This window comes from Pimephales promelas, chromosome 8, assembly GCF_988280905.1.
Source record: "Pimephales promelas chromosome 8, fPimPro1.hap1.1, whole genome shotgun sequence".
Classification (NCBI taxonomy): domain Eukaryota; kingdom Metazoa; phylum Chordata; class Actinopteri; order Cypriniformes; family Leuciscidae; genus Pimephales; species Pimephales promelas.
In genome coordinates this window covers 8,268,289-8,283,553 of record NC_142776.1, presented here as the reverse complement: position 1 = coordinate 8,283,553, position 15,265 = coordinate 8,268,289, and the positions used below count along the sequence as shown (strand labels likewise).

Sequence of the window (15,265 nt, the reverse complement as noted above, 5' to 3'; positions counted from 1 at the left end):
ACTTCTAAAGCAGATCAGTTCGACGGCTGTTAACAAGACGTTTTCTCACACAAACTGCTCGTTTCGTGTCTTAGGCCATCAGTGTGTACTTGCATTCACGAGTCATTAAATCATGTTTAATTTGGACTTCTCTGTGCATGCTCTTTTAGGAGATCCCTATAGACTTCCATTCTATGATTGACAGACAACAACAACGGTTTGACCAAAAAAATGTCAATTGAAAATGCTGTGGAAACAAAGGCACCTACATCTTGGATGCCCTTGAGGTAAGCTAAAAAATATCAAAAATCAATTTCAAAGTCAACTATCCCTTTAACTGCTATAGAAATAATTAACTAAATAATTAACTTTGATTTGTAGTGTTTTATAGTTTTGATGAATTTTAAGGTTGTTGAAAAACGTGGAAAGTAGTATAAATACAAACATACACAAATATAGTGTACATTATACATTATAAACAAATAGCATATCATAAATATTTATACATAACTGACACATATTGTACAATATAAGTTAACATATATTTTTCATTACGTTATACAAATCAATTAAAATATATTTGAAACACGTTTACCTACGGATGAAAACAAAAATACATTGCGTAAGCTTTAACAAAGACCAAAAAAAAAAAAAAAACACTGAGCCAGCAGATGGCATCTTGTGAGCTATGACGCAACGCGCGCACCTCACCCTCGACTAGCGCACCCTCGGATATTCATCGGTCCACCCGATAAGCATGATGTGACCGTGACATACGTATCCACCCGAGGACAGAAAAACAACAACATTCTCCTTCTCCGTGTCATTGAGTGCAGTTATGTCTGAGACGCCATGTCAGATCTTTCGGGGTGTCTGCTCCTCGCCGCGCTGCTGATTTTCTGCGAGGATGGGTACGTGAGGAGAGCGGAGGGTGGAGTGCTCTCCCATGGCCTCGCCTCACTGTCGGAGCAGGACAATGCCACCGACACACACACGTCCCCGCTCGAGGGACAGGGCAACGCGACGACGGTGCCGCCATCAGGTAACGGTCACGGCATCAGCTGGTTTCATCTTCAGCATCATCCACAGCATCAGCTGCGCCATCAGATCCGCATGCGGCGTGCTTGCTAAGAATAGGGATGTTGTCATGATGGGGTACATCACAACAAAGGACATGGGTGCGCTGTTTACCGATGTGCTCCGTGTCTCGTAACATTGGCCTAACATTTAATAGTATTTGTAAGCCTCTTCTACAAGGCCACTAAAACCACCTATTTCAGGCTTTTTTTTTACATATAGACAACCATGTCCACACTTTTAAGAGCTGAATAACTAATATGGTTGAGCTACATTGCACTGCTTATCTTGAATATACTGTTGGGTTTAAGATTTAAGGCGAGATTATTTCAGTGCCAGACTCCCCCAAAACCTTTCTGTTTGACATAGTAGGCATATAATTAAATACATTAGGTGTTTACTGTCAGGGGTTTTCAAACTTTTTTAATGGCAAGACCCTCAAGTTGTGAAGGACCCTATAAAGTCAGCTATTTATTTTAAAGTTCATTTTAGAAAAATAGTAGGCTATGTGATATAAATTGTTGATGTACTAAAGCCAAAATAGATTATGAAAAATATTATTATTAATACGAAATAATTTAGGGATGCGCGATATATCGACCATCATATCAGCATCGAATAGTAGTTTATGCTGATTTGTAACAGTGTAAAATCCATAAATCAAAAATGTATTTATCATTATTAAATATCAGGGACCGAAGATAAGACTTGTGTGGTCCAAAGGCTTTTTCCTATTAAATTTTGTGTTATTAAACACATTATTGATGCTACATTGGCATATTTGACTAGCATTTGTATACCAGCTGTTATAGTTGGTATGGGTTGAACAGTCTGGTTCTACCATTATTTCATCCTGGTCATATTTTAGTATTTTTGTGCATCTAAAAGAGAGCGTTCACTCTTTTTTTCAGTATAGAGACATTTCAAGAGGTTCTTCAAGGTTTTAAAGTCTCAGCTTTTGATGTGCTCATCCGACATTTGGCACTTTGATCTATTTTTAAGTCACTCTGACTGAGCCGTGGGTCCAGTGGTCATTACTATTTCACCAGATTTTACTGTCACCAACCAACCAACCAACCAACCATTTTTGGATGAACTGGTTTTTAATGCGTTGAGCAGTTACCCGAATGAACTTATGAATATTGACCTGTATGGTTACCTTAAACTTCTTTAAATGTGTTTAATTTTGAAATAAATATATGTCATCTTTGACTCATATTACAGGGGACTGACTCTAAATTTACCATTTAAGCGATACATTATACATTTTTTATTCATTCCCAGTTTCCCATTGAACCTGACCTTATCTCTGTCTCTAGAGTCGCTCTTGACACTGAAGATTTGGGTTAAAGATGCATCTAGCCAGAGGTTCCTGAAAGGAGCTGTGGTGGCTGTGTTCTTGAATGGATCCCAGATTCATTCCAGCCAGACTTTGGAGAATGGAGAGGTCACGGTCACTGTCCCATACAGCCTTGGCCTGACCCTCACTCTGGTGGCCAGCATGGAGGGTTATGTGCTCACCCAGCTGCCTTGGAAAACCACCAAGATGCCCAGTAAGTTGATAGCCTCTAAGATGCAGTGTTATTTACTAAATTAATTTGTGTATTTGAATGATTTGATGTAATCAGATTTATCTTATTTTTTTATACAATATTAATTAAGTGAAACATGTTAGAATTATATAAAATTCATCTTAATCCATGAATATTTTTGCGAGATATGCTCAATGAATACCTCAGACAGCAAGAAAGCAGAAAGCATTAATGTGACCTAACCCTGGCTTGTTGTATAACATCCTAAAGAAATGACATTCAAACATATGGTGAAATTCAGCTAATATCATTTAAATGTCTGAGTGTTAGTTTTTTTGTTTTTTCCCTAGTTTTTTCTGTTATTACGATGTCACTTCGCCCTCAAACACAAGGGAACATCTGGCTCTTTGAGGATACTGTGTTGATAACTCGAAAAACATCTGGTATGTCAGTTAAATCATTTCTTATTCTATTATTTGATCCTAACTGATTTGAAATTGAGACCTGTAAAAAATTGTATAATCCATAATTGAATTTAGTACCTCCATATATATACTGCATAGACCAACTATTATCAATGCACTGCAGTGATACTGACACACACTAAATTTCCACTTTCCACTCCATATTATTTATATCTTGATGTTTTGCAGATCTGTCATTTCAACCGAGTGTCCAGTTTCCCAAAAGTCTCCTTAAACTGTCTGAGAACACTACCATCTCCATGTTGTCAGCCTATCTGACAGCTCCAGCCCTGCATACAGAAAAAGACTCGAATTTCTTTACTCTAAACATCAACGGCAAAGGAGGTAAGATGAACTTTGAAAAAAAGGATACAATACCTATTGCATCTGGCATAATAATTTAACCCGTTGCTTGTCACATCTCTTGAGTGAATGCTGACCCTGTACGTTTCATTGAGATGTTAAGGATCCATTAATTGAGTGGAGTATATTGTAGGGCAGTTTTAGTCAATGAATTCTACAAGCGCCATTATTGTTTCGACTCAATACTGCATTGATTAGTTAATGTTATTGATTAGGCAATATCAGGCCGCTTGGTTTCCCAAATCAAATATGATGGCACATTTTACACAACACATATTATTGATCTTCTAGTAGTCCAGTGTTTCTCAATTCCAGTCCTCAGGACGTAACTACCAGAATGTTTTTAGATGTCTCCCTAATTATTCAACTCTTAAAAAGCTGGTGAGTTGAATCAGGTGTTTTAAAGGTAGGGTAGGCAATTTCTTTCATAAACACTTTTTGTCATTCTGGTTGAAGATCTCTTCACATCGTGATATAGAGGGAATGCATTGACGTCACTTTCCCGCCAGAACAACCCCCCTCAGCCTGACTGAGATCTGAAGATCTGCTGCGAAAATGTGACTAAAACAAACAATTTTATCAATTTAAACTAAATGTTGGACTCAATATAGTGTTCCTTACAACTTACTGAAGATCCAGTGATCCAAGGATATTGACATGCAGCCAGGAATCGTGTTGACTGACATTTATGTTTGCCTGATTTCGACACTGGGGAAATAAAAGCAATATAGACCTAAACATTAAGCAAATTTGCCTGTGAACGCTTCAGTATATAAATACAATATAGGTAGGTCTAAATCCGGGCGATCACTTATATCAGTGTTATACATAGCCTATATGTATATCATCATATCGTCCAGCCCTAAAACTTTATAATTTTTTGGTCAGTGATTATTAAAAAACATCCAATAATGCAGAATATGCAATGATAAATATGTAATTGATGAGTTGTTAATAGTATATACAACAATACAAAATATATGTGTATTCAGCATATTGACACAAAATGATAACTGCACATCCACCTTTCGCTGACTGGAGTCCAGTTGTTTCTGTGAATTGCAGCGATCCATTTGCTCCTCTTTCTATAGCAGTCTGTAAAAATATACCTCCGATTTTTTGTCAAATCTAGTTGTACAGTCAATCGAAACGCTCTTTCCCACTTTATATGCGTTGTGTTTGTTTTTCGCGGCTTTCACGCTGAAAACAAATACAGCCGCTCAGTCTTTTTTGCCACTCACTGTAAGTAACTGCAGGCACTCCGGCCGACGGTGATGTCACGCGCATACCCTCGATAAAATCAGTGGTCTATATAAAAAAAAAATGTACATATATCTTCTGTGGAAGTCTCAGGAACCACCAATTATTGCATTCAGTCCGAATGCGCTGAAATGACATCCTACCTGTCTGTCAGTGTATGTATTTCCATTCCGGACGTGATGACATCAACACATCATCAGCACATTCCGTATTCAGCACAATCATTCACCAAGCATTTTTTACAGTTCCTCCTGAACCAAAACAACAAGCTTATGCTGCGTTCACGCCATGTTATAATAATCATTTAGAGATGGCAACCTGTGACGTTCACGTCCTCACGATTTTTGCGTTTCTGTGTCAACACTATCAATGGCGAAAGTCAGGTGGTACAAGTAAGAGCTGTTGTTTACATTCATTGTTATGGTCATTTAATGTGCTTTGAGACATGGGGTAATTTAACGCCGTCTCTTATAACGCTTTGCTGAATCTGCTGTGGCTGTACACATTCAAGTGTTTTGGAGGAGGATTTGGAGAGTGCTCTGAAGGGAGGGTGGGATCTCATGCTTTCAAAGCTAGCTTACTATTGCTAGCCGCTCAAATTCTACCCTACCTTTTAAGTAGTGAGACATCTACATCATTCTGGTAGGTGTGAGGGCTCTGATAAAGCTCAGTAACTTTTCTTTCATAATGGGGACCGGTCTTATTCACTGGCTGCAAGAGGCATGCGGCCATGATGCATCAGACTCTCAAGCTAACTACTGGATGGCTGATGTACAATCTGTACAAGAACATTGGATCAATGAGATTAGAATGTCTATGAAGTGGCAAAGCTTTGGGAAAAACATTGAAAACCCTTGGACTTGAGGAATGGAGTTGAGAAACATTGCTCTAGAGTAGACCACACACCCTTTTTCCAATTTTCCAATTTATTTTCTGCAGATTCTAAGATTAATCAGTTATCTTTGTATTACCAATTACAGGTTATAGGAATGTCAAGTTAAGCCCCTTGGCTATGATCAGTGCCCAGTTAGTGTCTAATGGAAAGGAGGTTGATGTCAAAGGACCCATTCGGCTAACAGTACCACTTCCCTACCACACCCACCTACGACCCTCCGACTCACTTCCTGCGTGGACCTTTGACATGACAATAGGTGATTAAAAAACTTCAATTGTGCTAATTTAAAAGAGGTTTCAGATCTTACATAATTGTTTTCTTTAAGTGGGGACTATTGTCCTGTAATGGTCACAAGGGTTGGAGGAGAGGATTGTGGCCAAAAGCACTAAATGGCATGTGTTATCACAGGTACCTGGGTAAATAAAGGTATAGGCACTGTTCAGATGGAGAAAAACGGCCTAGTCTGGACTTATGTAGCACCTCAACTTGGTAACTGGATTGCTGCACCACCACCATCATCAGGTATCAGTCAAAATATAATAAAATCTCACTCATCAGCCCATATTGTTGATAACACTAAAACCAAAATCTTCCGGACTTCTGTTAATATTCTGCCCTCTAAACAGATTATGTTGTGTAAATCTAGGTTTTATGGGGCTTGCAAGCTCAATGGATTTCATTTCCTACCACACATACCTTCTTTTGGGTATCTTGGGAGGAACTCTTTTGATAGTCATCGGATTTTTATCTGTGATTGTATTTCACTGCAGGTAAGAGTTTATAGAGTCATGCAAGGACTTACTTCATCTTAACCTGTTAATTTCAGTGAAATTAAGGCATTTTACAACTCATTATTATTAAAGGGCAACTATCAAAATATGTATCTCATTTTACAGAGATTTAAACCATGAGGTCGGAAGAAAGCGATGGAATTCCACCAGGCTCACCGTACTGAAAAAAGACCAGACCACTTCCACTAGCTCTGACGAGGTTCAAGAAATTTTCTTTCATAATGGGGACCGGTCTTATTCACTGGCTGCAAGAGGCATCGGCCACGATGCATCAGACTCTCCACGACACCAAGCCAACTACAACATTTATGTAGAAAACGTTGGAAGGCCGGTAGGCAATCTGTATGAAAACATTGGAGCTGTGGGATTAGACAGCCTCAGAGCCCCAATGTCTAATCTCTACATTAATAGTGATGAAGTGGCTAAGCTTCGGGAAAAATTGGAACAGAATGGCTCGCGCCAGGGTGGTGCAGAGAATTTAGTTTTCAAAGACAAGCTGTTCCACATCTACAACCAGCCTCTGGCTATTGTACAGGCCCCAGAGCTGTTTAATTCCCAGGGCCAAGCTGACCCTTCTGGAAGCAGATCTGCCACTTTCCCGCGGAACGGTATGGAACATGGAGGTCAGACAGAGCGGAACTTAAAAGACAGTTTCACTCAGACGTTGCCTAAAGTTCCCCAGCAAGACGGCGACGAGCAGCAGGCTCTGGAAGGAGTTCAGGGCGCCGCCGCTAACCCCGGGCTATGGGGCCGCTACAGTCATCTCCTGGAATCCGTATCTGTCCCAGGAACTTTGAACGAAGCGGCTAGAATGGGGCCTTTTCGGGGGGAACTTCAGGGTATATCAGAGCAAACCTTGCTTGAGCTCACCAAGGGAAAGCCGTCCATTCACCCGCCCCGGGCTTGGTTTGTGTCTCTTGATGGTAAACCAGCAGCCCAGGTTCGTCACTCTGTGATCGAGCTTCAGGGAAGACATCGACCGGGTAGCAGCAATGACACAAGCTTGGACTCTGGAGTGGACATGAACGAGCTGCTGCAGCAGCCTCTGCGGAAAAGCGAGGAACCCTCAAGCGCTAGCTTGGCTAAAATAAGTAGAAATCAAGAGCAGGACTTGAGCAGCAGTGAAATTGGGAGTCCTGAGGACACATCCCTGAGGAACACCTTGGAAGGCAGTAGTGCAGCCATTCCCAACATCCCAGAGGACAGGGATGCGGGGGACACTTCCAGTGAGTCCAAATCTACCCCTCCACCACGGAGACTGCGGAAGGTTCGAGACAAGAAGCCTGACAAGAAGACATCTCGACATGTGAGGGAGGAGAGACCGCACACGAAACACTAACTGAATAACCTGTGTGTAGATGTAGCTTTTTGGTGTCTGAAAATGGTTTTGATCAAACTGCCTTATAATATAAACATCAGGAAGAATGAACAAAAACAAAAAAAACGCCTGTCTTACCTGCCGTAGCTCAAAGTCGATTCCTGTGGCTATGCTGTATCCAGCAGTTCATTTGTACACAATTTCGCAACCACACTACAATGTTTTTACTAACTTCTTTGAAAGAACATATTTGTTTACCTTCAAAAGTACACTGTAAAAGTATGTATATATATATCTCTATATAAGTATTTTTAAACATTAATGTTTAAATGCTTGTACCCACAATGCTCTTATAGTGAGTCTGCAAAACTGAATTAAATGAAATCAGTTTGGCTTGCTTGGAATACATTTTTGTTCTTCGATTCAGTTCAATGTAATGCAAGGAACTGCCACACAGTGTCATAAACAATTCTGAAATAAAATGTGGAAAAACTGAGCACTGTTATTATCATAAGCTATTAAACTAAGCACTATATATTCTACAATTCAGAACGTGCACCAGTGTGTTGCTAAGAGCTTTTTTTGAGGGAGCGACAGGCCTTTAAGGTAATTTGCCGTTTTGACGCGCTGTACTTATTTATTGTATTCTTGCTAGTCACATTTGCATGCTGTCCATTGTGATGCTTTTACCATTCAATGTTTTAATGTGTAAGAATGTAGTACCCAAAAACATCGAATATATGTCTCGGGTTATGGCTTACCTTACCAAGTCCTATGCCGAAGCAGGTCATGAACCTAGCATATTAAGATGTTTCTTGTGCTAATGTGTTTTATGTATGAAATATTTCTTCACAAATTGACAACATGATTATCAACTCATGTATTGAATGTGTTGGAGCTTTTGTAGCTTTATTATTTTAGACAATTGTAACTGTTTGATTCTCATCAACAGTTACAATAAGACACTAGTTTGTTGTCAGGCAGCAAATTTGAACCGAGAAGGGATATTGAAGAATGACCGAGGAGAGAAAATTGCATTGTGTCAGCTGAATGTTTTTAAAGTAATTTATGTTGTATTGTAGCAATTATTATTTCAATAATTGTGATATGTTTTAACAATTTCTCAACACACTGGTTTAAATGGCTTAAGAGCCATTTCTGGATGCTTTTCAGTACAACTTGTAATCTGCATTTTTTGTGCACATTTAATAAAGGTACTTCACCAAAAATATTCATGAGTTTTATGTATCAAGAACTGATAAGAATAATAGCTTTTTTTTAACAATATAAAGTAACATTTAAATAATAAATATGAGGCAATAATAAAATGATTGTCTCCTATACAACTGTAAAAATGGCTAATTTTTCAAGTTGCATGTAAAATGTTTTCGGCAGAGGTCGAGGATTTAATTTAATTCAGTGACTGTACAACTAAACAAGAAATCAAAAACATACTTAATCAGAACATTCTTGTTTTTATTAAACATGAAGTTTAAGGCACTCATGTGGACTATAATAGAAAGCCCATACTAAAAGCAGACATCTGAGGCTCCCTCTGAATTCTTCTCCGTTTTTAGCCATAGTTTAATAAAAGCTTTTTAATTTTACACATGTGAACTACCCAGTAGAGCTATTCCTAACACCCATGGAGCAACATGCTACCATTATTTTTTAATTGCATACCAATTCACTTTACTCATATTTTCTCATAAGTATAGCTTTGACATGACTATTTGTCATCTAAAGATGAAGATCCTTTACATCCAGCCTGTGTGGCCTAGGTCTTTGTCTTAAGGGATCTTTCCTCAGTGGTCTGATCCTGCCGTAAGCTGGTGTCATGATAAATGCCCCATTAATGCCCACAATGAGTCTTTGCTGGTCATTCTGTGTTCTGGGCAATACCGACTGGACATTCAAAGTTAGACTGACATTTGAGGGACTATTTGGAAAGGATGCTCTCCTCTCAGCCGGTGCAGCTATGGTTCCTGATAAGCTCCTATGATGAGAACTCTTTTCTTTTGTATGATTGTGTTTCACGGTGGGCGTTCTATATGGTTCTATGTGGGAACTATTGATGCAGAGGCCCCGAAAGCCCTGAGTGAGTGAATTCACTGAGGAAGGACTGCACATAGATGGTTCAGATGTCACCGTTCTCAACAGAGGTGGAGCACTACGTTTCTTTACCTGCAAGCCAATACCTGGTAGAAAGAACTCCGAGAGCTGTTCATCGGTACGCCTGCTATGAACATCACTAGATGGAGCCAGAGATCTTTCTGTTCTGCTACTTCGAGGATTCCACGTTAGGGGGTTGTAGATGACATGCCAGTCCAGTGGGCAGCAGTTAGACTTTCGGATCACTGGATCAATACAGTCAGCATGGAACTGGTTTAGGTTCAGGAAAGAGAGAAAATTAGATTAATAATTCTAATTAGATAATAATTCTCTTGCACTATGTAAAATGATTTAGCTAATAGTTTGTCTTATTTATAAGAAAGTCATGCAAGTTTGGAAAGTAATTTTGTAGAAAAAAAATCAAAGACATTAAAACGCATTCCTAATGGCCAGCTTTATCAGCATTCAACACACCATAAATGAGCTGAACTTGAAAATGTGTTACCTTGTGTTTGCAGGGAAGGGTTCTGACATGCTGACCCAGTTGAAATCTCGAGAGGCAGATTCTACATTGAGCTCCTGGATACAGAAATCTGGACTCTTTCCGAACCCTTATCGTCGGCAAACTTTTTATTACATAGTTCGGGACTATATCACATGTCACACCAGAAATGCTGCTGGAGCTGTAAAGTAAAATAGAATAATGTGTTTGGATAAATTCATATATATATATATATATATATATATAAAATAGAAATGGGCAGACGAACCTACTACCCATTAAATGGTTTTCAATTTTCTGTGTTTCTTCAGAGTCATGAGGTCCTGCTGTCTGCCATGGCTGACATCTTTTCTGCACAATTACAATGAAAAATGGATTACTATTTTGCGATATACTGATTCACGACCTAGGGAGTTAGAGTGCTGATTGAGACACACCTGTCTATGTTCTAATTGATGCTACAAATAACTACTTTCTCCAGTTTTGGATGGCATTGTCATGTGAAACACAAACCTTGTAAATAAAACTCACCATTCGAACTATGAAGTTATGTTTTGGAGGATGGTCTCTTTCCTTAAAGCAATCCTCACAGAGGTGGAAATAACTGCACTCTGTGCACCTGTGAACGAACAACAGACGTAAGACGCTGATGTTTTTAAAAAGTAAAAAAAAAAATAAATACATAGAAAAGTAACATGATAAATACTAACACTTTTATTCACCAGGGATGCATTAAATGGATCAAAAGTGAGAGTAACGACTTTCACATTGAAGCTGAAATCTGTTCTTTTGAAGAACTTTCTATTTATCAAATTATCCTGCAAAAATCCTGACGTAGTTACACGTTACTATTATACTTGCTATTATAATAACAGTAAATTATTCATAATTACAGGTAACTAATCCAAAACCAAACCCTAGACTAAAGTAACTATAGTAACTGCATGTAGTTAAATAATATTACTCAGTACTTATTTGACTAAGTACAATGTAACTATATCACCTTAAAATAAAGAGTAACCCAAGAATATAATTGTCATGATGTGGTTTTGTATTTTTGTCTTTGTGTTATTAGTGGTTCCCTGTCTATTGAGTTTTCCAGGTGTTTCCTATGTTCCACGCCCCCTTGTTACCTTGTTAAGTTTGCTTGTCTGATTATTTAAGCCCTGTGTTTCTGCCTTAGTTTGTGAGTTGTTGTACGTGTGTTGTCGGCGTTAATCGCTCGTGCTTTTGAGTCATGTATCTGAGTCTTTGTCTACGTATGTAGTTTGTCTAAATAAAGCCTGTAAACTGCGTTTGGATCCAGCCGCCTTCCCGTGTTTCTGCCACACCATGGTACCGGCATCACAGTAATCATATAACACAAGTAAATAAATAAATAACATAATAATAATATAAAATTACAATGTTACTTGAGCAACGTACAATGATTTCTGAAGGATCATGTGACACTGAAGACTGGAGTAATGGCTGATAAAAATTCAGATTTGCCATCGCAGAAATTAATTAAATTTTGCACAGTCAATTTAAATGGTAATAATATTTAACATCAATACAGTTTTTATTATATTTTTGATCATTCCATTCCTACCAACCTCAGACTTCTGAATAGTATTGTATGTCTGCACTGATTTGTCATTGCTATGTAATGGTTGCCTACTTGAAACATTTGCCGATGATTGGACAGGCCCTGCAAATGTTGCACATAACACCCAGATGTTTGTCCAGACAGTCCCTCTCATAGTAGGTTAACAGTTCACCTGCATTTTTCACCTGTCAAAAATAATAGTTAAACCCAAGATGATTTAAGCTTAAACAATAGATAGTAATGAATTATCGAAGTGACTGGGTCTTGTAATGATGTACCTGTTCGATTAGCTGCTTAAAAGTGCCGAAGTCTTCTCTACAGAGTGGACACTTAAGCAGGGCACATGGGTCTCTCTTTGATTGGTGATCAGCCCATACCTTCATACAGGAAATGTGGATGTTGTTTCCACAGCTGAACCTTTACAATGACGTATAATAACAACCCAAACAGTAATTACAACCTTCAGTCAGTAAGGCTCACTAATGGCTTTTGTGGTTTACATGGAAAAATGTGATGCATTTGGCTTTAAAGATGGACACAATACAATATTTATTAAAAAAAAATGTTAAAAAATTCATTGATTTCAAAAACTTCACCAATAAAACATATTCACTTCATAGTTAATACAGTATTTACCATGAAATTCAGACCACTTCATTTCCTGAATAATCTTGATTTCTAGATTAAATAAAAACCTCTTACTTGCAATAGGTCACAGGCAATTTTTTCAGCAAAAGTTCTTCTTGACAGATTGGACATATATCATCTTCCTCTACATCTTTCTGTCTGATTCCTCCATCTTCCTCACTAGGCTCAGGACATGAAAGGCCTGCTGAGTTCTCCCTTTCATTAGGGGATGTAGATTTGGTCACATGAAGCCCTTGCAACAACTCTAGAATGTGTCTCTCCGCAAGACCGTACTGAAAACAGTCTGAAACAGAACAAGTGATGTACAATGTTATGTACAACTGTTTGGAGGATCTTACTGGAAAGGGTTGCATTGAGTGAAAACACTTTGGGGGAAAAAATGGTATACTTACATTCGTGATCTTCTGGTAGTCGGAATTTACGCAGTAAAATCCTAAAATAAAATGTTGATGTAAGGTAAGATTATGTCTCAACATGCAGTGTATGTGTTTCTTCAAAAATGACCACATTCCGTCTAAGGGTTTGACTTTTATTAAAACTAATTTCATTTCATATGAAGGTCACAGGCTATATGCACGCATAAATTCCGCATTTGACGCAAGGATGCTCGTCCATTTCCGGTTGTGGAGATTAAAGCGGAGGAAAACCGAGGAAAACGGGATTATGGCAGAGTCTTCAAAATTTACTGTCCTCCAGTCTTTGAAATGAAACGTACATACGTTTAGATGTAATTTTATATATAGTAATATTTATTTAATATACTTTTAAAAAGAAGCATAAACACAACGAGGGGTGTCTGTTTTATCTGTTTTTGTGACTAACGTTTCTTTAGTATAACCATGGAGTATAAAATTCAATATAAATTCTCGGTATTGCATTGGACTCTACGATCGGCGGAAGTTATCGAGCATCCCTAATGCTTCACCGGAAATACCGCCGTGCATAGAGCCCATTGATTTCTGCTACTTTTTAAACGCATTTCATGTACAGATTTAGTCATATTATTTTAAAGTTTTAACAAAACTTAGTTACCAAGGAGTCGACATGATGGATATAAAATATGAGACATGTGATGTGTGATGAAATATGACAGACACGTCTGAATATTTGTAATTGTGTCATATTTTTACTTTTTTTTGTGTCCAGAATATTTTTCTAATCAAGCTGTCAAATATGCATAACGTGTGAAAATATTAGTAATTGTGTGTCCTTAACTGTTCGCTTTACCCAAACGAAGTTGTTTAAAATGTAATTTCTAGCTCAATGCAAACCATCATTTCAGTTGTGTCACTGTAGTGGAAATGTTTACTTTTCAACCCCAAGCAATTATTTACCAGCAGATGTGTGTGCAAAGATCCCTCTCTTTCTGGAAGGTAGGGCAGGTACACGTGTGTGGATCTCCCAAGCACACCTTAGACATGAAATATAACATTATTAAATTGCACAAAATATACAAAAAATTCAACAAACAAAAATCAGGTTAAACTTACTTTATAATTTTTGCTATCCCCCTCCTCTTTCAGTAGAAATCCAATCGGTCCAAACTCTTTGAGGATGAAAATGGTGGTATTCAGTGCTCGATGTTGGTGTGAGATGACCGCATCACTCACTTCTCTCCTCCACACTGTTTTCCGGAACATAATTTAACCAAATTTCGTTCAAAAATGCGATTATATTATTAGCTAACTTTTCCCACGAATGATTAAGACTCTAGACGTATCATACAAAACGTTGGCTGGCACTTTGAAACTTTTATATTAGTAGCGTTGCGCGATCTTGAATCCGGTATTGCTAGTTGTATCTTATGTTTCTATAGCAACAAGCTACGCTGAGTAGCTGCCACATTTCACCGCTTGATGGCGATACAAGTCCCTGTGGTCACTCTGGTCAACTCCAATGGCGCTTAACCTACTATTCTCTGTCATATCTGTTACTCTTGTAAGGGTTAGAAAAAAAAAAAAAAAAGAAAAAAAAATCTGTTACTCTTGTAAGAATAATATGCTATTTAATGATAATCATCATTAGTTGGCAGATACACTGTTAAAAGCACACAGTGTGAGCTTATTGTAATGCTTATTGTTAAAAGGCTGGTCTTTTCCTTTACACTCAGCCTTCGTACTAATTTATCTTGCAAAACGAAGAAAAACATGTTACACTGTTGACACTTTAACTGTTTGAACATTCTGTTGACTATAAGTAACTTTGCAACTATCAACTAACTCTCATTAGAGACTCTAAACTCTTTATTGTGATGATGGTCTAACTGAGCGTTATGATGTTGGTGCAACATTACTAATAGTCAACAGAATGTGTTAAAGTGTGACACAGACATTTAGGCTATTCCCTCTGACATTTATATATATAAATGAAAATGAAATCCATACACGGCCTGGGACAAATATTTAAGCTGCTTTTTTTTTCTTTCATTCAAATATCTTAACAAATTAATCAATTTCTCATTTGTGAGTTTTTCTCATTTGTGTGTGACATCAGTAAACAACAGAAGCAAAATTAGAAGTGGTTATATATATATATATATATATATATATATATATATATATATATATATACACACACACACATATAAGTTATACATGTCCCCTGTAGAAGTCTCAGAAGAGATATATATATATATATATATATATATATATATATATAAGATATATATTGTAGATATATAGTATAGATAGATAGATATCTTACAGAAATATAAAAGTGCAACATTTATTTAACTAT

General features: G+C 37.7%; 2 protein-coding genes across 2 annotated transcripts; one reads left to right on the top strand and one right to left on the bottom strand.

Moving 5' to 3' along the window:
- Nucleotides 1-652: 652 nt before the first annotated feature.
- Nucleotides 653-8,908, top strand: fam171b (family with sequence similarity 171 member B). Its single transcript, XM_039689535.2, has 8 exons — nucleotides 653-1,021; nucleotides 2,376-2,609; nucleotides 2,939-3,031; nucleotides 3,242-3,397; nucleotides 5,656-5,826; nucleotides 5,979-6,092; nucleotides 6,217-6,340; nucleotides 6,467-8,908. Exons 1-8 carry the CDS (start codon nucleotides 832-834, stop codon nucleotides 7,698-7,700), a joined length of 2,316 nt encoding a protein of 771 aa, XP_039545469.2. The 5' UTR covers nucleotides 653-831; the 3' UTR covers nucleotides 7,701-8,908.
- A 239-nt stretch (nucleotides 8,909-9,147) lies between these two features.
- zswim2 (zinc finger, SWIM-type containing 2) lies at nucleotides 9,148-14,321 on the bottom strand. Its single transcript, XM_039689536.2, has 10 exons — nucleotides 14,020-14,321; nucleotides 13,864-13,940; nucleotides 12,922-12,962; nucleotides 12,584-12,812; nucleotides 12,160-12,298; nucleotides 11,954-12,066; nucleotides 10,825-10,912; nucleotides 10,562-10,644; nucleotides 10,297-10,474; nucleotides 9,148-10,061 (listed from the first exon to the last, which is right to left on the bottom strand). Exons 1-10 carry the CDS (start codon nucleotides 14,167-14,169, stop codon nucleotides 9,420-9,422), a joined length of 1,740 nt encoding a protein of 579 aa, XP_039545470.2. The 5' UTR covers nucleotides 14,170-14,321; the 3' UTR covers nucleotides 9,148-9,419.
- Between the last annotated feature and the right edge of the window lie 944 nt (nucleotides 14,322-15,265).